The 25,696-nt window shown below is 49.7% G+C and overlaps 1 protein-coding gene across 7 annotated transcripts in view; it reads left to right on the top strand.

Moving 5' to 3' along the window:
• The window catches only part of Ttc39a (tetratricopeptide repeat domain 39A), a 44,230-nt gene extending 19,825 nt beyond the window's left edge, over positions 1–24,405 (top strand). For 4 of the 7 annotated variants that reach the window (XM_013114834.3, XM_005072118.4, XM_040756975.1 and 1 more), the window contains exons 6-18: positions 1,683–1,747; positions 4,523–4,622; positions 5,116–5,181; positions 7,444–7,552; positions 8,837–8,904; positions 8,981–9,040; positions 9,950–10,111; positions 18,209–18,300; positions 20,045–20,165; positions 21,867–21,978; positions 22,336–22,450; positions 23,477–23,593; positions 23,962–24,405. In XM_013114834.3, the coding sequence (XP_012970288.1) occupies positions 1,683–1,747; positions 4,523–4,622; positions 5,116–5,181; positions 7,444–7,552; positions 8,837–8,904; positions 8,981–9,040; positions 9,950–10,111; positions 18,209–18,300; positions 20,045–20,165; positions 21,867–21,978; positions 22,336–22,450; positions 23,477–23,593; positions 23,962–24,082 (1,308 nt within the window). In that variant the 3' untranslated portion in view covers positions 24,083–24,405. Of the gene's footprint in view, positions 1–1,682; positions 1,748–4,522; positions 4,623–5,115; positions 5,182–7,443; positions 7,553–8,836; positions 8,905–8,980; positions 9,041–9,949; positions 10,112–18,208; positions 18,301–19,618; positions 19,754–20,044; positions 20,166–21,803; positions 21,979–22,335; positions 22,451–23,476; positions 23,594–23,961 lie in introns of those variants that run through there. The other 3 variants (XM_013114836.3, XM_021228388.2, XM_021228387.2) reach the window with 3 other exon arrangements.
• The last annotated feature ends 1,291 nt before the right edge of the window (positions 24,406–25,696 follow it).

The following is a 25,696-nucleotide window of genomic DNA, read 5'->3' as shown; positions in this document are numbered from 1 at the left end:
TCTTGGGCTTGTCCCTGCACACTTTGGCATGTCCACTAGTGTCATTCTTGGTCAGCTCACTGTTGGGAGTCATGTTGGTGTGACCTTATGGGTATGGCTTCAGATCTCCTAGGAGACACAATCTCTCAGCAAACGTCCTGATCCTCACAATCTTTGCCCCCTATTCTGCAATATTCCATGAGCCTTAGGTGTGGAAACATTTTATAGATGTATCCATTGGGTCTGGGTGCCACAACTGTGTTTTAATTGGTTGAGATTTTTCTGTTATGGTCTCCATCTGTTGCAAAGATTTTCCTTGATGAGGGAAATATCTGTGAGTATAAGGACAAATGTTTATAGACTGTTGTTAGAGATTATTCTGGCTTGTTAAATTAATGGATATAGATTCTCCTCCGATACTTATAACTTCACTGGCACTAGTAGTTGGCTATGTTTCCAATAGTAGGCATGGTTTCCCTCTTACCGAGTGGGTCTTAACTCCAATTAGAGAGCCATTGGTTACTGTCAAGGTATAAATGCCTCTAGTGCGCCTTTAGGATGATCATGCCATGCCATGTCATTGATGTGGTTCATGGGTGTCATAGAGAGGTATCCCTAGTTTTTAAAATCTTTCTGGCTCTCAGGTGATTGGAGCTGGACTAATCCTAATCCTCAATTTAGGATTCATTGAAACAAGAATGGCATTTTATTTTACTTGCTTTTTATTATATATTATTGTCACACACATACCCTGATTCTGCTAGAGGCCAGAGCCTACACAGCAAGAATCATCCTTCTACCCTGACACTGTCCCAGTTTCCTTCCCGGAAAAGCCATTATTTTCCTTATCATTCCTGCCTTAGTGTTTCCCAGTTGTGTCTAAACAGCATATGGATATTCTTTGGTTTTGTGTCACAAAGGCTTCCAGTTGTGTGGAGCTGGGATTCTCCATCTGTCTTTGTGTGGCTGGGTAATATTATCTTATATAAATGCCTCAGTTTACCTAGCTTCCATGGGTGAGCCTTGATTGCTTTGGTTCTTGGTTTCATGGACACTGATGCTGTGGACATTCCTGATAATGCTTTTCAGCCCATGAGCACTCATTTTCTGAGTGAACACCCAGGATTGAGGCACCAGACAGGCTGGGGATTGCTGGGACTTTAAATAATACATTACAGTAGTTATCTTTAGTATACCAAAACTGAGCAACCCTCCTCATCTCACATGGTCCTTCTACCTAGAGGGGCACACTGTTGACTCTGAGTGTGTGTGTGTGTGTGTGTGTGTGTGTGTGTGTGTGTGTGTGTCTAAGGAGGTTGTGACAGCTTGCTTTGGGTGAGCTCTGACCACTCCCGCCTCACCTGTCATAGATCTGGGCACAGGGTGAAGGGCTGTCAAGGCCCACAGCCTTGTGTGACCCTCCAGCCTACAGTTACTTGCCTTGGACCCAGGTCTTTTCTTTCTTTCTTTCTTTCTTTCTTTCTTTCTTTCTTTCTTTCTTTCTTTTTTTTTTTTTTTTTGGTTTTTCGAGATAGGGTTTCTCTGTATTATTTTGGAAGCTGTCCTGGCACTCGCTCTGTAGACCAGGCTAGCCTCGAACTCACAGAGATCTGCCTACCTCTGCCTCCCGAGTGCTGGGATTAAAGGCGTGCACCACCAACGCCCGGCTTGGACCCAGGTCTCTTCATCTCTCCCCACCACAGGATGAGAACATGGTGAGCTTCATCAAGGGTGGCATCAAAGTTCGAAACAGCTACCAGACTTACAAGTAAGCGGGGTCAGCCTGTGGAGAGCTGGGAGCCTGGGGCCAAGGAGTCTATTACCTGTGCCCTCAGACTGCATTGTGGGAGGCCCAAAGTCTAGAAAGCTACAAACTTATATTTCTGCACCCCCAGAACCTCCATTTTCTGGAATAATGTTCTCCTGGTTTTCTGGCTATCCTTGTATGTTTGGCTTTTGAATGCCTTGTCTGCTGGGGAAGAAGCTGACTCAAAGTCTACCCAAACAGCCTGCCCTGGTGGGCAAGGAGGTGGATGGACAGAGGGCTTAAAGGAACAGCAGCAGAACTACATATATCTAAAGGCCCAGGTGCTGCTGTTCCTATAAAGTCTTCTTTGACCTTTTTAACATACAGGTTTACATGTATATACACACATATATCTGTATATATACATACAGATGCATGCTCCCTGTCTTACTTAGGGTTTCTATTACTGTGAAGAGACACCATGACCATGCAGCTCTTGTAAAGGAAAAAATATTTAATTGGGGTGGCTTACATTTTCAGAGGTTTGCTCCATTATCATCATGGTGCAATGTGGTGGTGTGCAGGCAGACATGGTGCTGACTACATTTTGACCCGGAGGCAACAGGAAGTGGTCTGAGACATTGGGCATGTCTTGAGCATATATGAGACCTCAAAGTCCACTCCCCAGTGACATACTTTTAATAAGGCCACACCTACTCCACAAAGCCACACCTCCCAATAGTGTGTTCCCTATGAGCTTATAGGGGCCAATTACATTCACACTACCACAGGCGCCAAGGGCTAGATCATCCCCATACTGTATCTGGGTCCCTGATAAAAGTCCTCTGGGTCAGGGATAAGCTGTGCTGATGGTTAAAACCCTGAAGACTTAGCCCAGAGCACTTTTACCCAGTAAGGTGCTGCAGTCCCTTATCTTCAAGTCTGACATTAGATACGGCTCTGAAAACCCAGCCCTCCCCTCCCCTAAGTTATACATTAGAACTTATTTCTTATTATATTTGAGAACACATGCTGTCTTTACCTTCCCCACCAGGGAGACTGTTCCCTGCACAGGACACCTTAAAGACTTGTGCTGGAATTATCCAGGAACAACCAGACAAGTGCTTTAGTCTCTCCAGTATCCTTGCTAGCTTCTAGAATGGTGACTGCATTGCACACACCTGGTCAGGCTACCTCTCCCAATTCCTGAGGCCCCTCTTGCTTACAGAATGGAGCTCTGGGTCCAATCAGCCAATGAGCGCCCCCTCCCGCATCTCTGCTGCCTCTCACATCACTCTGCTACAGATCCTTAGGCCTGCTCTCAGCAATTCAAGTATGCCTCACAGCTTTCTAACATATTGTCTCTGTCAGAATAGTCTGCACTGGGCTAATTCCTACTCACCTCCCGGGTTCTAGCTCACAATCGTCTCCCAGGTTCTAGCTCACAATCGTCTCCCGGGTTCTAGCTCACAATCACCTCCCAGGTTCTAATTCACAATCACCTCCCAGGTTCTAGCTCACAATCACCTCCCAGGTTCTAGCTCACAATCACTTCCCAGGTTCTAGCTCACAATCACCCCCCAGGGTCTAATTCACAATCACCTCCCAGGTTCTAGATCACAATCACCTCCCAGGTTCTAGATCACAATCACCTCCCAGGTTCTAGCTCACAATCGCCTCCCAGGTTCTAGCTCACAATCGCCTCCCAGGTTCTAGCTCACAATCACCTTCCAGGTTCTAGCTCACAATCACCTCCCGGGTTCTAACTCACAATCACCTCCTGGGTTCTAGCTCACAATCACCTCCCAGGTTCTAGATCACAATCACCTCCCAGGTTCTAGATCACAATCGCCTCCCAGGTTCTAGCTCACAATCGCCTCCCAGGTTCTAGCTCACAATCGCCTCCCAGGTTCTAGCTCACAATCACCTCCCAGGTTCTAGCTCACAATCACCTCCTGGGTTCTAGCTCACAATCACTTCCCAGGTTCTAGCTCACAATCACCCCCCAGGGTCTAATTCACAATCACTTCCCAGGTTCTAGCTCACAATCACCTCCCAGGTTCTAGCTCACAATCACCTCCCAGGTTCTAATTCACAATCACCTCTCCACTTAAATACCATCTAAGAACCCCTCTTTATCCCCAGACTAAGTTCAGCCCCAGGGTTCTTTTCTTTTCAAGTGATAGGTAGGGACTGTCCCTTGGATGGTAGAGCTGTGGGGACAGGGTGGGGCTGTTGTGCTCCCTGCTGCCCTCTAGTGCTTCACACGGAGAAGTCTGTGGGTGGTTGCTGTCTAGAAAGCCTCTGTGCTGGGCTGGGGGTTCTGTGCTGTTGGTACCTAGGAGAAATAGGATTTGATTGCAGCCGAGCAAGCTCCTAGGAAATGTCCTGGGGGACAGGGTGCTCTCATTGGGTGTGACTGTGCCTCCTGTGAGACACTGCTCGCAGACATCCTGGTTGTCCCACTCATGAGACAGAGGAGGATAGGGATGTCTTAAACATCCTACACTGGGAACAGGTTCTCTCCTTCTCCCCAGCAAAGAATTATCCAGCCTAAGATGGCAGTTGAAGTCGGTGGAGGGCACTGTACCACCAGGGAGAATGTGGTACCATTTAGGGATGAGGAATACGCGTTTGTCATGGAAGACAAGATGGAAATTCATTGAGTATCAGCTCACTGGGTCTGTAGAACTCTAAATCCACCACTGTTGAGTTCTGAGCCCACTCTGTAAGGGAGATGGGGGGATGGATCCCAGCCTGGCTCCAGTGTGTGGCTAATCAGCACCCTCCCCACAGGGAACTGGATAGCCTTGTCCAGTCCTCACAATACTGCAAAGGAGAGAGCCATAGGCACTTTGAAGGAGGCGTGAAGCTTGGTGTAGGAGCCTTCAACCTGGTGAGTACGAGCCCCTCATTTCTTCAGTGTCTGGGCCCCAGATGTAGCTTCCCTGCATGTCCTTATCCCACACACAGTCACCCCTGTGTGCCATTGTGCCTGCGTGTGTGCTAGACTTGGGACCTAGAGATGATTCTTAAATATGACCAGCCTTAAGGGGCTTGAGTTGGAGTGCCACAGAGGGTGACCACTTCGAGAGTCTATATGTGCCTTCAGGGCCACTGGGGTGTTCCCAGAGGACAGAGATAAGCATTGAGTTGACTTAGATCCACCAAGAGTTCCAGGCAGGGAAGGGAGTTCCAGGTAGAGGGAGCAGCATAGGCTGGGTTGGAATGACGTGGAAATTCTGAGCCTGCTTGTGGAGGAAGGAGCTGGTTCAGGGAGATGGTGGATGAGGTGGCCACTCTCTCTTACCTGGGTAAAGGGCTAGCCATGGTGGGGTCCTCTGACTTTCCCTAGGATGCCCACACACCCACTGCCTCTGACCCCACAGACGCTGTCCATGCTCCCCACTAGGATCCTGAGACTGCTCGAGTTCGTCGGCTTTTCAGGAAACAAGGTAACTGCCAACCTTTGGGTACCTTCCATCTGCCCAGTCCAGGGCTGGAGCTGGGCTAGACAGAATGGTGCTGAGGGACCATGGGCCTGCTGCCAATCCTGACTTAGATCCCTCTGTGTGTGTGGCCCTGGGGGAAGTCTAGATCTCTCTGAGCCTCAGCCTTTCCTCAGGGTTTGTGAGGCCACAGATCTCTTCTTGCCTGGCGTCTTGCAGGGTGGAGGGACTGTGTGATACGGGTAGGTGTGAGGGCAGCTGCATAGGGACCGGAGGACACACTGTCTTCCCCCTTGGTCACCTGCTCACTTCCAGTCTTGAGCTAGTCCTTTCATTCAGGGTCAGCCTTTGGTGCCCCTACTGGATCAGTGAGTGTGCAGGGAGCCCTGTGCATTAAACCTTGAGGGGAGCCAGGGGATTCACTGAGGACAAGACCTTGCAACCAGCAGGGGTTGGAGGAAGCTGACCAAGGAGGCCCCCTTCAGGAGGTTGCCAGCGCGGTGGTGGAAGGAACACTGTCCAGGAAGTCATGAGTCATTCCCAGCCTCCTCCCCTCCCTGTGACCCGAGGCAATCCCCTTTCTCCCATGAGCCTCCTGTCTGTAAAAACAAGAGGCTCCACATGTAGCCTTTTTCTTTTGGGCCACCAATCAGCTCCCAGATCATGACACAGAGACTTATTATGAATTTTGGATGCTCGACCATAACTTAGTTCTTGTTTTAATCTGTTTCGAATTATCTACATTTTGCCTCAGGGTTTGTTTGTTTGTTTTGTCTTTTCTTTCTACTTTTTACTCCCCCCCCCCCCCCCTGCTTCTTATGTCTGGCTGGCCCCGAGAGCCTCCCTTTCCTTCTCCCTTATTCTCTGTCCTTCCTTTGCCTAGATTTCTCCTCCTATTTATTCCCTCTGCCCACTAGCCCTGCTATCCCTTCTCCTGCCTAGGCACTGGTCATTCAGCTTTTTATTAGACCAATCAGGTGCCTTAGGCAGGTAAGGTGTAACAAATGCAACACACCTTTACATAATTAGACAAGTACAGCATAAACAAAAGTAGCGCATCTTTACATTGTTAAAAAAAGTCATCGGAAGCAAATGTAACAAATGTTTTTACAATTTAATATTCTGCAACATAAACAAATGTAACATATTTACATAAATATACCACAACATCCACATTGTCCTGAAGATGCTGGTGTGTGTGTTCTCTCTGACTTTTCCTGATATCTGACACACATATGAATCACTACTTTTTGGTTTGTCCCAAAATGATATCATTTTTAAAGGAAATGTTATTTATAAAAAAAAAATCCATCTTTACCCCCCAAGACAGAGTTTCTCCATGTAACACCTCTGGCTGTCCTGGAACTTGCTTTGTAGACCAGGCTGGTCTTGAACTCAGATATCTGCCTGCCTCTGCCTCCCGAGTGCTGAGGTTATAGGCATGTGCACCCTCCCCCCCTGCAAAATCTATCTTATTTAATCATTTTTAAAAAGCGTTAAGAATGCCATACAGAGCCTGGCATGATGGTGTACAGCATTTAGGATGCAGAGGTAGAGGCAGGAGGATCTCCGAGTTCAAGGTCAGCAGCCTGATCTATACAGTGGGTTTTAGGGCAGTGAGAGATACATGGTGAGACCCTGTCTCAAGGAACAAATTCAAAGAGTGCCGCCCGCAATAACAGTCTTCAGAGCTAATGTGGGGTTTGCCACGGCTGGGCCTGTATGGTTTCTCTTTGTGGATGAGAGCAGGCAATTGGGTAGGTGGTCTCAGGAAGGCTGGGGTGGGAAGGGCCACCCTACCACGCAGGCAGATGCAGCTGCAGCGTGTGGAGTCTGTCCCACACCGAGGCAGCCGTGGAGGGTTTCAGGCAGGCTTGTACTAGAGAAAGGGCATGAATACCTAGGAAGGTAGGTGGAAGGCAGGACTACACAACCAGGTTGGAGCTGATCTCAGTGAGGTTCTGGAACATTCTCCCCAGGAAACTTTTCTGGCCCAGACTTCCCGGCACCATCAGCACCAACTTGTAGTTACGGTCATTTTCCTCGGGTCATTCCTCCTCCCAAGCAGACTGGGCAGTTTGACTTCTGTGCCCACGACAGGGTCAAGAGTTGGGACAGATGGAGAGATGGGGAGGGGAGGGCAGCCCTTGGCTCAGGAGCACAATCCTGGTGCCACCGCCCCTGTCTCCTCCTGTCTCCGGGAGAGCAGACCCACTCCTAGGCCCAGTGATTCTCTGGGAATCCCAGCCTGTGTTCTTGTCACCCCAGGACTACGGGCTGCTGCAGCTGGAGGAGGGCGCCACGGGCCACAGCTTCCGCGCGGTGCTGTGCGTCATGCTGCTGCTGTGTTACCACACTTTCCTCACCTTCGTGCTCGGTAGGAGACCCGGTGTGTCGGGGTGGTGGGCCCCTGGGTGAGCGGCTGACACTCACTGCTCAGGCGGCTAGGACTGTGGCAGAGCCAGGTCAACCGGCTTGCTGCACTTACTTGACTCTTTGAACATCCGCGTCCTCTCTGGACAGGTTCCACCTGCGAATTGGGGGTGATTGCGCCACCTTGTGGGAAAGTGTGAAGATGCTGTCCCTTGTTTTAGGTGCAGACTCGGAAATGGCTTCCAGGTTATTGAGCCTGTGATGTGCCAGGACAGTATCCACGTTAGCGTGTTCAAGCCTCCTGGCACTGTAGAGATAGGGAGAATCGTGCCATTTCACAGAGGGAAAGACAGAGTATTAGTATTCAGGCATCTGTACTGGCCTGCCCGTGGGGTCCTGACAGGATACGCCCTCAGCTGTAGCCACTAAGAGCACCACCGGTGCATATTCACTATATTTCGTTTTGTTTTGTGTTTTTTTGTTTGTTTGTTTTGTTTTTGTTTTTTCGAGACAGGGTTTCCCTGTATTGTCTTGGAGCCTGTCCTGGAACTCGCTCGGTAGACCAGGCTGGCCTCGAACTCACAGAGATCCGCCTGCCTCTGCCTCCCGAGTGCTGGGATTAAAGGCGTGCGCCACCAACGCCCAGCTTCGTTTTGTTTTTTGTTTTTTTGTTTTTGTTTTTGTTTTTTCGAGAAAAGGTTTCTCTGTAGCTTTGGAGACTGTCCTCGAATTCACAGAGATCCGCTTGCCTCTGCCTCGAGAGTGCTGGGATTAAATGTGAGTGCCACCAACGCCAGGCACTATGTTCCCTTTTAAAAGGGCCCTGCCCACCTCCTATCCCCTCCCTCCCTCCCTCCCTCCCTCCCTCCCTCTCTCTCCCTCCCTCTCTCCCTCCCTCCCTCCCTCCCTCCTTCCCTCTCCCTCCTTCCCTCTCCCTCTCCCTCTCCCTCTCCCCCTCCCCCTCCCCCTCCCTCTCCCTCTCCCTCTCCTCCCTGCGCATGTCTCCCTCTCTCCTCTTTCTCCTTTCCTCTCTCCTCCTGTTCCTGTCTCTGGAGGCTGGTCTCACCCCCACTCTTCCCTTTTCCCTTTTTATGATCTCTTTCCCTAATTAAAACAAACAACAACAACAAAACCTCTGCTTGAACTCGGTCGCATGGCATCTTTCTCTCACGCACCGCTTTTCTTAAATTAGAACACAGAGGACCCAAGAGGGCCGTGGCAGGTAGCTAGGAGTAGTAGGGCTCCCAGCAGTGGTAACCTGAGCAGTATGACTCCTTGCCACCTGCAGGTACTGGGAATGTCAACATCGAGGAGGCAGAGAAACTGCTGAAGCCCTACCTGAACAGATACCCCAAGGTGAGAGCAACCTCTGCTGGCCACCCCACCCACCTGAGCCCAGTGGACACACAGGTCCTCATGAGTGTCATTGCAGGGCGCCATCTTCCTGTTCTTCGCCGGGCGGATCGAAGCCATCAAAGGAAATATTGACGCTGTGAGTGATGCGCGGCTCTTTTGGGGCTGTCCCAGCCCAGCAAGAAATTAGACACACAGAAGCATCCTTGGGGGTAGGGTGAGCCCATGAGAGAGCCTGGTGGGAGAGGCACCCCTGACTGGGGGGGGGGTCTGGGAGGAGGGAGGGTGTGGCGTTTGTGCTTTTGGGAGAGATACAGGCCTTTGATAGTCCTTGTTGGGAACGCTGCGGTGCAGGGCATGGTGAATAGGGTGGGGGTGGTGTAGGGGAAAGAACCATGGAAAGGGAGGGTCGCAGTCAGGGCCGAGTCCAGAGCACTGTGCCAATGTACAAGACTACACTGAGAATCTCAGAAGTCTGCAGCCAGCCTTACCAGGGTAAATCCCCAGGTGTGCGTAGCCATGGAAACTACTGGAATCTTTGGCGCTTTCTCTGAGGGGCAGACATTGTTGTATCAGTGTAATATTAACACCCACTGGGGCTGGGCAGTGCATCCCTGAGGCTTGCCAGCCAGCCTAACTGGGGAGGGAGTCCCAGAGAAACCCTGTCTCAAAACAAACAGAGGGACAGCTCCTGAGGAAAGACCCTTGAGGTTGACCCCACCCACATCCATCCACGTGTACACACCAAGACAGTGCTAACACCTTGTTCACTGTCTGTCCTGCCGTCCCCCACACCAGTGCTCTGTTCCACGCTTTCATTTAGTGACCAAACCTCTAAGAGTCCAAATGAGAGGCAGTCATAGGCCTGTAGCCTATCAGACTTAGAGCCAGGATGGGAAGTCAGATCCCTGGGCTTCCCAGACCCCGTCTTGACCTGGCGCAGTTCTGGACCACTATGCCTTGGGGGAGGCCATCCCTGCTGTGGAGTTAGGGGTGCAGAGGTGTTGACTGGGTAGCCCTCGAGGGGCTGACCGGCAGCTGCCCACAGGCCATCCGGCGGTTCGAGGAGTGCTGCGAGGCCCAGCAACACTGGAAGCAGTTTCACCACATGTGCTACTGGGAGCTCATGTGGTGCTTCACCTACAAAGGCCAGTGGAAGATGGCCTACTTCTATGCCGACCTGCTGAGCAAGGAGAACTCCTGGTCCAAGGTGAGCTAACCCTGTGGGTCAGGGCATTGAGTGGCCAGGTGTCACCCAGCTGGGCCAAGGAGCCAACTGAACATGTATGTGCCCACTGGGATCTAATCGGAACCAAATGTCTGAATAGGACTCGGTTGGGAGGAGCTGAAAGCTGTGACAAGCAGAGAAACTTGATTTGGTGCTGCACTGAATCCAGGCCCTTGGCACTCTGTTCTAAGCATCCCCCTTGTTAGTGGCTACCTCCCTTCAACGCTAATGTGTCAGCACAGCTATGTAGTCACAAGGACTAGACACATGTCTCACGTCTAAGCATGTACTGCTAACAGAAATGTACACTATGCCCAGCACAACTGAATGTTTACATTTTATTTATTTTTAATCAAATAGCCCCAGTGGGTCTAGTGGTCACTGGGATCAAACAGGTCTATAACACCGGAGGCTTATCGGCTCATATAACTGAAGTTCTCGGCATCTCCTGACTCCAGGAGTTCAAACTGTATCATCAGGCTTAGCCATCCCACCTGCTGTTGGGTTCTCTTGTCTGACATCAGCGTTTTGCAGTCAGTCTCTCTTCACAACGGGCCAGGTGGCCAGGGGCTGCCCCCAGATTAATCTTCTCTTTAGTTTCAACCAAACTCCAGGACATCCTCATACATCTCATGTGGACATCTGAAACAGGCGAGAAGGTTCCTTCTGGAATGAGAGTAGGAGGGAGAGGTGTGTTTTCAGAAGAAAAATGAGGTGATGCGACTAGAAGGTGTGTGTGTGTGTGTGTGTGTGTGTGTGTGTGTGTGTGTGTGTGTGTGTGAGTGTGAGAGAGAGAGAGAGAGAGAGAGAGAGAGAGAGAGAGAGAGAGAGAGAGAGAGGGGAGGAAATTACAGTGTTACAGATATGCCATGTAGGCAAAATAAAGCATACATCTGCTCACATAGGCAGCCAGACTTAACAAAGTCGGTGCGACAGTGCTAACATGATGATAGTAATGGAGATAGTAGTGCAGAACTCAGAAGCAAGCATCTTCAGTGTTCAGGCTGGTGCTACATAGCACACCTACCCCATGACTTCATGCCTTGTCCGTAGCAGACATTGCTAATCAATCAAGGATCCTCCCATGACCATTGAAGCCTCTTAAAGACCTCCCGGCAGCTGTCAGAGTGGCTCTGCTCTGACACTCATTAAGAGATCTACTTGTCATCTCATTTCTTTCTCACCCTGCCTCTGCATGGCTCTGGCTCTTCCGTCTCTTTCCTGGGAACCGAGCTGAGGAGAAACCCTGGGGCAGGCGGAGCCTGGAGGGATCAGGTTCCCCTGAGTAATGGCCGTGTCTCTAGCAGTTTGTCTTCCTTTGTCGCTGTACCCAGTCAGGTAGAATTGGGCTTTTCTCTTAACTGAAGTCCTCCTGGGGGGCTGGGTTTGCCTTGAGGCCTCCTGCTGTTGAAGGTGCATCCTTGGGGGCCTAACTCTGGGGCCACATCCATTCCTCGTTGCTCCCCACTTCCAACAAGAACAAAGCCTTAAGGAACCTTTTCGAATTAAAATACGGCTGCAGAATATTTCCTGTGGAGTGAGGCAGGCAGCAGCATCCACCCACATGGGAACAGGGAGGCCTGGCGTGACCACACCCTACAGTGACATGCAGTGGGCAGGCCAGACTTATTAGGCGTGGGAAGATCTGCTGTGAGAAACACCTCCTCCCTGTGTGACTTTGAGGCGTAAGTTTTCCTGTGAAAAATGTCTCCAGTTTTGGGGCCTGATCCCTTCATGCTCTCCAGTGCCAGACTCAGTGTGCAGCTCTGGGGATTTATTTGTCTGTGGACATGGCCGTGTATGCCAGCTCCTATATTCAGCTCCTTCTCTGTCTGGATCACTGAAGGTTCACCCTGTGGAGACCTTGAGTTGGGCCAGAGCTTGCAGCCTGGGGCTAGGATGGTAGGAATTCGGTGGTGACACTGCTTAGTCCCATAAAGGCTCACCAGAGTGGGGGACAGAGGCCTGATTCAAGAAGGCAGGATGAGACACTCACGCAGAGCCAGGGAGGAGGATTTAGGGAAAAGGAGAAAGTGAGACACTCCCCTCCAACAAGAAACTTGAGATGGGGAGGAGGGCACTGCCAGGGTTCTGTGTTCATGGGGCGAGGACTTGTGGTATTGGGGGGGGGTGCTGAGGGCATGAGCCTCCGCTGGCTACTGCTGGAGGCTTAAGAGAAGGGACTGTCTGCCTGGCACAGCCTGGGTTTCCAGCTCCAGTGAGGAAACATTTGTGGAATTAGAGGTAAACAGATGACCCCGGGGAGAAGGGACCCAGGTCAGAAAGGTGATTGTGGTCCCCCTGATGTCCTTTGATGACTTGACTGCACAAGTCACTGTATGCCCCACTGCTGTTGAACAGTGAGGTGAGAGAGATCTGTTGGCGTGGGGGTAGGGAGGTTCTTAGAGGAGAGATCCTACGAGAGAAAGTGTCTTCACAGGCAAAGGCCCCGAAGGGCTGTGGAGGGAGGAGAAGAAATGGCATTTGATGATCCTGCAGAGGAGACTGGGGCAAGTCCTGGAGGTTCTGAGAGGATCTTTGAGCTGTATCACAACTGTGGGGCAGACAGGGCCTTGATTGTTTGTGCTAGCTTAGGCCCCACTGAAGGCCCATCCTGGAGACAGGAAGCACACAAGGTGTTTCATGTTGGCTTCTAGTGAAAAAAGTCCCGCCAGGGACAACACAGGTTCAATCAGGGGGTGGGCCATGTGTGTTTTGGAGGAGGACTGTTCAGGCTGCAGGAGGAGCCCCTCTGGTCTGGAGCAGGGGAATGGCTGGGATTAAAGGTGTGCACCACCACAATTTTAAAGTCTTGTCCAGCATTCTTGTTTAGCGCCTTCTGTGGCTTAGTGATTTCCATCTGTCTCTGTCTCCTTGTCCCCTCATATGACGTATATAGACAATGTGGTCCCCTTGAATATATGAGACCACATATTATTTTTCATATGTGATAGTTATTATGTAATAACTCATTTTTGTTTGTGTGCCAGAGCATATATTTGGCACATGGATCTATGAAGGAGGCCAAATGTTGATTTCCAGATGTCGTTATTGCTCTACACCTTATTTTTGAGATGCTGTCTCTCCACTGAACATGAACCTTGCCATTTCTGCTCGGTGGGCTGGCCAGTGAGCTCTAGGGATCTTCCTGTGTCTGCCCTGTGCCAACTCCACCACACTCCCCAGTCCCAGTCACCTGGGGTTAGAGACACCTGTAACAACATCTGGGGTTAGAGACACCTGTAACAACACCTGGGGTTATGGACACCTGTAACAACACCTGGGGTTATGGACACCTGTAACAACACCTGGGGTTACGGACACCTGTAACTCACCTGGGGTTACGGACACCTGTAACTCACCTGGGGTTACGGACACCTGTAACAACACCTGGGGTTATAGACACCTGTAACAACACCTGGGGTTACGGACACCTGTAACAACACCTGGGGTTATAGACACCTGTAACAACACCTGGGGTTACGGACACCTGTAACAACACCTGGGGTTATAGACACCTGTAACAACACCTGGGGTTACGGACACCTGTAACAACACCTGGGGTTACGGACACCTGTAACTCACCTGGGGTTACGGACACCTGTAACTCACCTGGGGTTACGGACACCTGTAACAACACCTGGGGTTACGGACACCTGTAACAACACCTGGGGTTATGTATGTGCTGAACTCAGGCCCTCACACTTGTGCAGCAAGCATTTTACCCACTGAGCCCCCAGCCCTGGGTTTTGTTGTTGTTGTTGTTGTTGTTTTTTTTTTTGAGACAGGGTCGCTGTCTTGGTTGGTTTTTTATGTCAACTTGATGTAAGCTAGAGTCATCTGAGAGGAGGGAACGTCAATCGATAAAATGCCTCCAGAAGATCAGGCTGTAGTCAAGACTGTAGGGCATTTTTTTAAATTAGTGATTGATGTGGGAGGGCCTAGCCCATTGTGGGTGGTGCCACCCTGGACTGGTGGTTCTGAATGCTATAAGAAAGCAGGCTGAGCAAGCCATGGTGATCAGCACCCTCCATGGCCTCTGCATCAGCTCCTGCCTCAAGGTTCCTGCCCTGTGTGAGTTCCTGTCCTTGCTGCTTTCTGTGATGAGCTGTTATATGGAAGTGGGGGTGAAATGAGCCCTTTTTTCCCTAAGTTGCTTCTGGTCAAGGGGTTTCATCACAACAATAGAAACCCTGAGATCGTCTCTCACTCCGCCCAGGCCTAGAACTCACTATGTAGCTCAAGCTGTCCTTAAACTTGCAGTTATTCTCCTGAATTAGCCTAACAATTGTTAGGATTACAGGTGTGAGGCACCACTTCAAGCTAAGCTTTTTTAAAAATTAATTTTTTGGGTTATCATACAAAAGAATTGGTTTATTATATTTTTATATATGAAAGTATATACTATAGTTTGGCTTATTTTCAGTCCCCTACCTCTACCCACCCCGTGATGGATGTTTCCTCCCCAGTCTTCCTTTCCCCATGTGACACATGTGTCTGTCTGTCTGTATATCCATCCATCCATCCATCCATCCAACTCCAATTTGCTTTCTGTTGCCATGATCAACACTATGAGTGTGCTGCTGGTCTTCCGTCGGCCGGACACAGTCTAGAGTCATCATCAAAGAGCACGGAGCTTCAATTAAGAAAACGCTTCCATCAGATTCAGTTGTAGGCGAGGGGGTGGTGGCACACGCCTTTAATCCCAGCACTTGGAAGGCAGAAGTAGGCAGGTCTTTGTGAGTTTGAGGCCAGCCTGGTCTACAGACTGAGTTCCAGGACAACCATGGCTACACAGAAAAACCTAGTCTTGAAACACCTCCCCTCCCAAATCCAGCTGTAGGCAAGATTGTGGGACATTTTCTTAGTGATCGTTGTGGGAGGGCCCAGCCCAGTAAGCAGCTCTCTTCCATGGCCTCTGCATCGCTCCTGCCTCCAGGTTTCTGCCCTGTTATATGGAAATGTGAGTGAAATAAACCCTTTCCTTCCCAACTCGATTTTCATCAGGGTGTTTCATCACAATAGTAACCCTAACTAAGACAAATTGAAAGCTCTGACAGACCTGACCATGTTTTTGGGAGAACTGTGGGTAGACTTTGGAATTTGGGGCTAGAAAAGTCACCGAGTGTTCAAAGCTTGGTGAGCTGTTCTGTGAGAGCTTGGGAGATAAGACTGTTGAGAGGCCTGCCTGGCTTGCGATGTTCCAGAGGGGAGTTTGAGATTCACTTAAAAACTATCAGGGCTTGATGCTATTTTGAGTTGAGACTCTGGCTCTGGTTTAGCCAGGGCTGAAGAATCAGCAGTGACTAACAGGAGACCAGGACCACTGAAGGAAAACCTTTGCTTTCCTGGGGGACAATGACGCTGGGTAGTTGGAGCTAAGAAATTAGTGCTGAATAGGAGGAGACCAGCGTCACTGAGGTGAAGCCTTCTGGGAAGTGTTTCCTCAGAGTCATCACACAGAAGCTGTGTTTCCAGAGGCCACCACGTTTGTACCTTGCACTTGCAGTGGACAATGTGTAAGTCACCAAATGGTGCTGGGTTTGAAGGCACGAAGGAGTCATTTAGAGCTACTGAGGCTTGGCACTAAGAGGCAGAAGCTGAAGCTTACTCCCTTAGGTATGCACTCAGGATTGGGGTAGCCCAATCATAGGATAGCCCTATTTTATATGATGATTTCCATACTGGCTGCACTGATTTATACTGGTATCAGGAGTCACACGAGGGCTCCATCGCCCCCCACACCCTCACCAGCATCTGTTGTCATTGGTTTTCTTGAATGTAGTTTTGATTTAGATTTCCCTTATGGATAAGGGTGTTTAACATTTTCTTGCCTATTTGTACCTCTTGTTTTCAGAACTGTCTTGTATTTTGTTAATTATTATTATTATTATGTATATGTTTGTGGGTGGGGTGCCAGTGTGTCTGGAGTGTTTGGAGGTGAAAAGACAGCTGTGGGATCTGTTCTCCCCTTTCACCCTGTGTGGGTTCCTGGATTGAACTCAGGGTGTTAAACTTGTGCAGCAACGACTTTACCTGCTAAGCCGTGTGTGTGTGTGTGTGTGTGTGTGTGTGTGTGTGTGTGTGTGTGTGTGTGTGTGAGAGAGAGAGAGAGACAGAGACAGAGACAGAGAGACAGAGAGGGGGGGGTCTCACTTAGCCCAGGCTGGCCTCAAACTTACAATGAAGCTGAGGATGAACTTGAACTCATGACCTACCTGCCCACTTTCCCAGCTGCTGCAGTCACAGATATGTGTCACTATTCCTGGGTCTTAACTTAGTTGTTAATTGGTTGGTTGTCAGACAAACCTTTTTGTGTTGTCTGTTTTTCGAGACAGGGTTTCTCTGTGTAGCCTTGGCTGTCCTGGAACTTACTCTATAGACCAGGCTGGCCTAGAACTCACAGAGATCCACCTGCCTCTGCCTCCCGAAGTGCTGGGATTAAAGGCATGTGCCACTACCACCCAGCAAGACATACCTTTTTGGGGGGGGTTCAAGACAGGATTTCTCTGTATTGCTTTGGAGGCTGTCCTGTAACTCTCTCTGTAGACCAGGCTGGCCTCAAACTCAAAGAGATCCTCCTGCCTCTGCCTCCCGAGTACTGGGATTAAAGGTGTGTGTCACCAACACCCAGCAAGACATACCTTTTTAAAGTTATTTTTTTTTACAGACAACACAAGGTTTTTGATCTGGTTATTTCATGCTAATTAGAGGTCCCACTGTCAGCCTTAAATTCTTAACTACAAACCCGAATAAGCTAATGTGTCTGGGACAGTGTTACAGTGAGAAAGATGGTCCTGGGGTGAACTGTGTCCACTGCTCATGAGACTGGCTTAGAATCAGTGTATGTGTACTACTACCATTTCTTTACAAGTCCAGAAGGTATCTCAGGTATTTAATCTAGAAGAAAAAAGCTAGACATTGTCCCTGGAACATTAGGGACTGGGGAGAGATAGAGGACAGAGTGACCATTAACACATGGTTCCATGGGGAGACTCTATTACACATCCACAAAGATCAGCTTGGTCCCCAGTTTGAAGCGCAGGCCACCTTGAGGCTGTGTTCCAGCATGGATGTGCAGGTGGAGATTGCAGGATCCCTTTCCTTCTCCACCCATGTCTTGGCTACTGGCGGGTATTTTCCTTGGCAGCTGCCCTGGGAGGCAGCTTTTCCAAAACATGGCCACTTGAGGGCAGCACAGAGCCAACCGCCTCTAACCCTAGCACCAGCGCCTTTCTTGTGGGACTACGCTGATACGTGCAGGCCACTCTGCAGCTGAAGCAATGCTCCCCACTCTCCCTGTCAGGTGCCTATGGATCTAGCAGGCAAGGTTCTTTTAGATGGCTTCTTCCTTCCTTCCTTCCTTCCTTCCTTCCTTCCTTCCTTCCTTCCTTCCTTCCTTCCTTTCTTTCTTTCTTTCTTTCTTTCTTTCTTTCTTTCTTGTTTTTTTGGTTTTTTGAGACAGGGTTTCTCTGTATTGTTTTGGAGGCTATCCTGGAACTCGTAGACCAGGCTGACCTCGAACTCACAGAGCTCCGCCTGCCTGTGCCTCCTGAGTGCTGGGATTAAAGGCGTGGGCCACCAACACCTGCCTAGATGGTTTCTTTAGGATGGATTGAGGTGAAGGTGTAAAAGTGGGTGATGCAGGTCAGCCCAGCCCTGCCAGGGTCCTGTCCTCTCTTTGGACTTATAACTCCTTCGTATAGTCCCTACTGCAAGCCGCCTGTGTCCCATGCATGCCCTACCTCTCTACTTCCACTAAGACTATTGGGGGAAGTGCCCCTGAAGCTTACTCCTTTAGGTATGCACTCAGGAGTGGGGTAGCCCAATCACAGGATGGCTTTTTTATGTGCGGATTTCCATTCTGGCTGCGCCGTGAATCTGAATCTTCCCATGATCCTTCACGGGCCACCCGTGGTCTCTGCTTCCCAGTAGCACCCCTCCATGCTCCCCTGCCTGTGCCTCCTCTCGGCAGGCCTGCATGCTGCTCGGCTCCTCCCCTTGATGGAGTCAAGGAGACAGTGTGCAGCCGTGGTCAGAGGGGGGCGCTCTCTAACTCACTGCTGCTGTCTCCCATAGGCCACCTACATCTACATGAAGGCCGCCTACCTCAGCATGTTTGGGAAGGAAGACTGCAAGCCTTTTGGGGATGATGAAGTGGAGTTATTCAGGTCGGCCCCTCCACCGTGCTCCTGTCATAGGCCTTACTGTGGACAGCAATCGGGTTCTGCTCTTGGCTGCCTGAGCTGTAGTGATAAGCCAGACATTCCCAGCTCCAAGTGCCCTGTGCCCTTACTCCCCTCTTACCCGCTTCATGTCAATGCTACAGCTGGTTAGAATAGTTCGAATGTGTCTTGGTTTTGTCAGAACCTTTTAGCACCCATCCCTTTCATGTGGTCACTAGGACAGATAAGGACACTATTAGTCACTTCCGATGCAGTGGTAAAGTACCATGACCAAGGCAATTTATGGAAGTTTATTTTGGCTTACATTGCCAGAGGATGAGCCGGTCATGGCAGGGGATGGTGGTGGTAAAGGGGAGGCTGGGCATGGTAACAGGCACCAGGCACGGTGCAGCAAGAGCAAGAAGCTTTGCAAACGCAGAGAGCAGAACTGAGAGCTGGGTGTGTGAACTCTCAAAGCCTGCCCCCAGTGAAACTTTCTCAGAACAGCCACACCTCCTAAACCTCCCCCCAAGCAGCACCACCAACTGGGACCGAGTGTTCAAAAGCCTATGGGGACGTCTCTCATTTAAACCACCAGACTCTGAGGGCCAGAGAGGAGGGATTACCTAGAGCCACAGAGAAGCACAGCCCACAACATTGAATCAAAGCAACAGAACTAAATCAATTTCCCAGCTGGGACACCTTGGACAATTCTTGTAAGATAAGCATAATAAGCAGTATAGTTTTGCAATGGGAAAATGTATTTGAAGACCCTAGAGTAGAACTTGGAACAAACTGGACCACCCTCAGAGTGCTGCTGTTTTCATTATTCTCTGTCTCCCTTATTTGCCTTTTGTGAAGGGTCAAAAATGTTAGCAAGCCCAGTCTGGAGTTGGAGTCCAGAGCCTTCCTCCATGGTTAAGATGAGGCTGGCTGGCTCCATTAGCAGACCTTGGTTAGCGCAGTAACGGAGCTCTTACCTGCAGAATGCCTGCTGCTACAGCAAACTCTGTGGCCCCGTTGCACAGAACTCCCCCAGAAAGCTTGAGAGGTGATACAATCTATGCTTTTGAGATTAGGGAACAGGCCCAGAGAGGTTCCACAATAAATAAGCAGCAAGGAATCTGGGGTGGCCTCACCCATCCAGTTGTTTCCAGAGCCTATACAGCTCCGGCTCTGAGATCCCAGCCACACCCAGTGGCCAGCTGGTAGTGTGGGTGAGGCTCCAGCCAAGGCAAGCCCAGCTGTATGCATTTTATTCTATCCTTGAAACAGCTGAGGCCACAGCTCAGGAGGCTGGAGCTAATTAAGGGTTTGAGCTGTTTGTCTGTGCAGGTCCCTCCCTTTCTCCGGGTGCTGGTCTTGCCTGTGAAACTGGGATTAGGCTTTTGTGGGCCCTCCCAGGAAGGCCTGGGCATCAAGGGGAGATAAGCAGGAGGCAGGCCTGAGGGATTTCTAGGTACATTCTCACACTGCCAGCTCTGGAGCCTTTGCAAACAATCAGGTCACGCAGGGACTGTGAAATGAGATCATAGCCACAGGCTGGCTCGAACCTTGATATGCTTTTTAGATTTAAGCTCGCTCATCACACAGTGTGGAAACTGAGGCCTAGATAGGCAGACTTCAGACTGGAGGCCTGCTTCATTCTCCCTACATTCCTGCCTCTCGGTCCTGGGGAATTGAGTATTTTAGGCGGGAGCCCTGCCACTGAACCACACCCCTAACCCTTCTTTCCCTGTTTCTTCTTCAGGGCTGTGCCAGGCTTGAAGCTCAAGATTGCTGGGAAATCTCTACCCACAGAGAAGTTTGCCATCCGGAAGTCCAGACGCTACCTCTCGCCCAACCCCGTCTCATTGCCAATCCCTGCTCTGGTGAGTAGGAAGGCAGCCTCTGGGGCAGGTGGAGGAATGGACTGGAGAGGGTTTCACAATTCACTTGGGCTGGGGATACAGGCCAGCAGGCTGCAGACGCCTCAAGGCAGGAAGAACAGCTCTCCTAGATACTAGATAGCATCCCAGAGCCAAGCACAGGGCTCACCGGGCTGTCTTGTTCTGTTGTCACAGGATTCTGATCACTGTTTGTTGTCTTTATTAGATCACCCTTTCTGAGGGAGGTGTCTCAGTCCAGGTTATGTTTGACTCTGAACAAAACTTGCATGGCAGGGGGTGTAAAGCCTAGAGCAGGTCGGTAGAAAGATGACCGAACTTGTCTAGCCCACAGATGCTGTCTCAAAATTTGAACCCAGGTGTGAGGCTCCAGAGCCTAAGTCCAGGGCCACTGTTAGGCTAACTCCAGGCATGACTGGAGCTTGGATGAGGAGAGTGGGAGCCCTGCTCTGCTTGCTGGACAAACTGTGGTCCCAGCTCTCTGGATCAATAGTGTGTGGTCCTTCTGCTGTGAAGTCAACATCTTCATTGGCATCTGGCCCAGGCCATGCAGAGGTGTGAGAACCCACTGATACTGACGACGTGTGTTGGATACTGCCTAAGCTGACCTTTCCCACCTTAGTTTATTCTATTTAGAGCATGTATCCTCTATGCAAGGTTTTGAAGTATTTGACAGACTAAGTACAGTGGCGTATACTTGCAATACCAGGACTTGGAAGGTGGAGGCAGGAGGGCTGTCCTCAACCTACACAGTGAGTCTGAGGACAGCCTGGGATACATGAGACCCTGTCTCAAAAAAAGTTTAAAATGTACAATAAAGTTGTTACTATCAAATGGGGAAGAGGCTATTATGGGAAGGGCAGGAGATGTGACTATACCCACAATTTAAATGTTACTTACATAGAAAGTGATCTGTGATTAGGCACACTGGAAGGGACAGGCCTACACCAGGCTATAACTGCTGACTCTCCCCGAGCCTTGACAGCTGGTTTGTTATCTTGACACCAGAGCAACTTGAAGAACACTGATCTAACCCTGCATTGTAACAAGAATTTGTTTAACACTCTTTTAGGGCTTTATATAAACTGCATTCATATCCATTACCTAGCTTGATGATTTAGGAAATGTGACTCTAAGCTAGCAGGAAACTCAAGTATTACATTTTCATTTTCAGTGTCAGTTAAGGAGGAAAAAAGGGATCAGGATGTTTTCTAATCTCCATGAAGAGGCCGCCATCCTTAAGCCCATTGTTGTCAGGGAGAGGCGACAGTCTAAGACTCGGCTGTCTTGAGAGGCTTTAGTCTCCTCCAATAGGGGAGGTCATGTCACTGAAGCAGGGAGGACTTCCAGGACAGTGCTGGGCATGGCCCAGTCCTCAGGGAGATGTTTGGATAAAGGGAGGGCTAATAGCATCCCTAGTGGCCACAGCAGGGAAGTAGCTGAGACCTGTTGGCAGTTGGGCCACCCTAAATCCTGGTGGAATAGACGAGCTCTCAGTAACAAGTTGCTGGTAAGGCTGCCTCCTCTCCGCTCAGCCCTGCAGCTTCACAGGCTGGGAGGAGACCTGGAAGATCAGGGATCCAAAGTCCTCAAACCTTTTGAACTGAGCTGCCTGTTTTACAGATGGGAAAACTGAGGCCCTGCTGAGGCAGACCCAGGACTGACTTGCTCCACTCCCACTCTCAGGAAATGATGTACATCTGGAACGGCTATGCTGTGATTGGGAAGCAGCCGGAACTCACTGATGGGATGCTTGAGGTCATCACCAAGGCTGAAGAGATGCTGGCAATGGGCCCAGGTGATTACCCTCAGGCTCTTGAACCTGCCAGGCTAGGTCAAGTCTTTAGAGTTGAAGTTCCTCTGCCAAAAATGTCCTCATTCCTCTATCCCAGTACCAGTCTATAGGAGACCAGGGTTAGCTCCTCTAAGCAAGTGCCCCTAGTCTCCTTGCCCAGGGCCTTCTCTTGCGCTTCCTCCAGTCACTCCTAATCCACTCTGGAGCCATTATCTCAGTGACTGTCTTTTCTTCTCAGATGTGAGTCCCCTGAGGTTAATTGTCTGATTCACCTGTTCCTGGGTTCCACAGAGGGACTCCCTGAGTAAGTGTTGCAGAAGTGAGCAAGCCTACCTTCTTCCCCCACTCCCCTATTCTCAGAGAATGAGTACTCAACAGATGACGACTGCTTGGTCAAACTGCTGAAGGGCCTGTGTCTCAAGTATCTGGGTAGAATCCAGGAGGCGGAGGAGAATTTCAGGAGCATCTCTGCCAAGTAAGTGCTTTGGGCGACTCCTCTGGGCTTGGCTTCTCCATCTCCCACTGCACTCCAGTGCTCTCACCCTCCCCACTGCACTCCAGTGCTGTCTCCACCCTCCCCACTGCACTCCAGTGCTCTCACCCTCCCCACTGCACTCCAGTGCTCTCACCCTCCCCACTGCACTCCAGTGCTGTCTCCACCCTCCCCACTGCATTCCAGTGCTGTCTCCATCACTCCTGCACTCCAGTGCTGTCTCCATCCTCCCCACTGCACTCCAGTGCTGTCTCCAGCCACCTCATCACAGGATGAGCTATACCAGGAAAGGCTATAGGGCTGATGTTTAATTTGGAGGTTTATGGCACACTTTTAATCCCTGCACTTGGGAGACAAGAGGCAGGAGGACCTCCAAGAGTTTGAGACCAAGACGTAGCGAGACCTTGTTTCAGTAAATAAATTTGGAAATTTAGCAGGTAGACAAAAGCAAAGGAGAAAGTTTTAAGGAGTGTGTGGCTGGACACAGGATACAAACCAGCTTCAGGTGACAACAGTGAGGACCATCCCTCCTGACTAAAACTACAGAGAAAGGCCAGGATAAGAAGGGCCTTGTCTTCATAGGACTAAGCCCCCCTGCAGATGGGAGTGGGAGTCAGGAAAGGATACGACAAGGAAGACTGTTAAATTTGTCTCCAGGGCAGCATGGAGCATGGGTCAGAGGGTGCCAGAAAGGAACAGGCTTTCCAGGTTTTTTTTTTTTTAATACCAACCAGTTTCCCTTCCTCCTCTCCTGTTTCCTCCCCCACCTCCCTTCTCCCCTCCCCTCCCCCTTGCATCAAGGCTGGGCAAGGTATCCCACTATAGGGAATAGGTTCCAAAGCAGGCTTCCCAATTTAAGAGACCATTCAACCTGGAGAATATGTAGGGGTTGAGACTGAAACAGGAAGGTGAGCTAAGGTCACACCAGGACCCAGACTATGAGGATCCCAGCTTTTCTACGACAGGAGAGGGCCTGAAGGATGGGCCATGTCTGCTTCTATTCTGCAGTGAAAAGAAGATTAAATATGACCACTACTTGATCCCAAATGCCCTGCTGGAGTTGGCCCTGCTGTTCATGGAGCAAGGCAGAAATGAAGAGGCCATCAAACTCCTAGACTCTGCCAAGTAAGGCTTGGTCAACCCCCACATTTCCTATCTGTGCTCCCTCAGAACTGGCTAGGGGCAGAGCAGTACAGGCAACAGTGAGGCTGCTGGCAAGGGCAGTGTTGGTAAGAGGGTTTTTCCCTCAGTTTACAAACTTAGCTGGAATTCAAGAGACAAAGGCCCACCCTAAACAAGCTACAAGAGCTGGTATAGAGACCCAAGTCTCCTGACTTTAGCTTATGACAGTAGGCTTAGGGCTCAGCACTTCATTTGAATCCCTTCAATGTCCTAAGGGTGGTAATTGTAGTGGTGTTGCACATAGCTCAAATGTATGACACATTTCCCAGAACAGCCAAGCTTCTTGGATCTGATCCTTTGCTCCCCTTTAGGCAAAACTACAAGAACTACTCCATGGAGTCAAGAACCCATTTTCGAATCCAGGCAGCCATGCTCCAGGCCAGATCTTCCCTAGATGGCAACAGATCTACAGCCTCATCAGTGTCCTTGTAGCTTTCGAAGCATTCCTGGGCTGGAAGATGAACACACAGCTAGCTGGACAGAGCGCCTGGAAACATTTCAAAAGATGCCCCTCCCCCTGCCTTCCCTTGGGGTCCACTTTGGTGCTCCAGTGGGATGGCATAAGAATATTTGTGCAGCATTTTTACCAGTGTGGCCAAGGCCTTTGCCTAGGGCAGAGCAGGTGGAGCCTTCTGCCGGCTCTATGACACATACGGGTAACTTGTTTTACACTGTGATGTATGAACAGTTTACATTTCTTTAGAAATACATTGATGGGATTATAGTTGGCATTAAAAAGAAAACTCTAAACCAAATCTGTCTTCACTCAGATGATGTGGAAGTAAACCTCTCCTCATGCTGCCAAGGACAGGACAGTCTTTAAAAAAAAAAAAAGCCAAATTAAGTTGCTACCATTTAAAATGAGTTTTTATATGAATTTGGATTTTTTTCTAATTGAAAAAAAATGGAAGACCCTGTTCTCTCAAAACACAACCAACCAACTAGTTCCTGTAAGTGATAACAGGATGAAGCCTTGGGATTCTAAGGAAAAACATGAATAATCATCATCCCTTTTCATACTTAGTGCTGCTGCTTTTTTTTCAAAACTACACAAAAGCCCTAATTGGCAGTGTTAGGGATGCAGCTTACAAACCTGTCTCAGAGTTTCAAGTGCTTTTGCTTCCATGTCATGACTTCCTTGCAATGTCTGAGACGCTGCTGCTGTTTTCCTGCTGGGCTTACTTAGCTGAGTTAGTCTGTGAAAGAACACTGGGTTTCTGACTATCCTCAAGTAGGGGATTTTGAAGGTGGAATCCTATCCTAGGCTCCTTCATGTCCTGAGACATTCTGGATCAGTACAGACTTTCATAGCACCACTGCCTGTGAGGAGACTGTGCCACATATCAACAGCCAGGAAAGCAGTAGCACCGGATCTGAATGGCCCCTTGGCAATGCTCACCTGGGCTGCAGGATGGCTGGCAGTATATTTTCCCTATCAGCTCTCCCACACCTTGGCAGGGTTCCCTATCATCTCAGTCAGCCTGGGAGTGTTTCCAATACAGCTATCAACATTCACAGCAAAAAGTCACAACCCAACACTGAAGTGAGAACCCTAAAAAGCCAACCTCAACCCAAGATTTGACTCAGGTCAAAATAATCTATAAATCCACTTTTCTCTATAATTATTGAGGTTCTTTAATTCTAAGATTGTTGGGAACCAAAAATCTCCTTTTGGGGGAGGGGGTTAGAGACAGGGTTTTTCTGTGTGGCCTTGGCCATTCTGAAACTTGCTGTCCTGGAACTCACTCTGTAGACCAGGCAAACTGGCCTCGGAATTCAAAGACCTGCCTGTCTCTGCCTTCCAAGTGCTGGAATTAAAGGTGAGTGTCACCACTGCCTGGCAACAATCTCATTTTTTACTTCAAATCTAGAGCCTTTCAGAATGTCAGAGTGCCTCTTCAACAATTTCCTGATGTCCTAGCAATCACAGTTCATTGAGAAGGGTGGATTCTGAAATCCAAGCAGTAAATGGGAACATCTCATACCTGCTGCCAGTTCCAACTTCCCAAGGTTACAAGGTTCAGTTCTGCTGGCGTTAGCACAACT

This window comes from Mesocricetus auratus, unplaced genomic scaffold (assembly GCF_017639785.1).
Source record: "Mesocricetus auratus isolate SY011 unplaced genomic scaffold, BCM_Maur_2.0 Super-Scaffold_100014, whole genome shotgun sequence".
In the NCBI taxonomy this organism is placed as follows: Eukaryota; Metazoa; Chordata; class Mammalia; order Rodentia; family Cricetidae; genus Mesocricetus; species Mesocricetus auratus.
The sequence above is the reverse complement of the archived record's forward strand: the minus strand, read 5'-3'. Positions and strand labels throughout refer to the sequence as shown.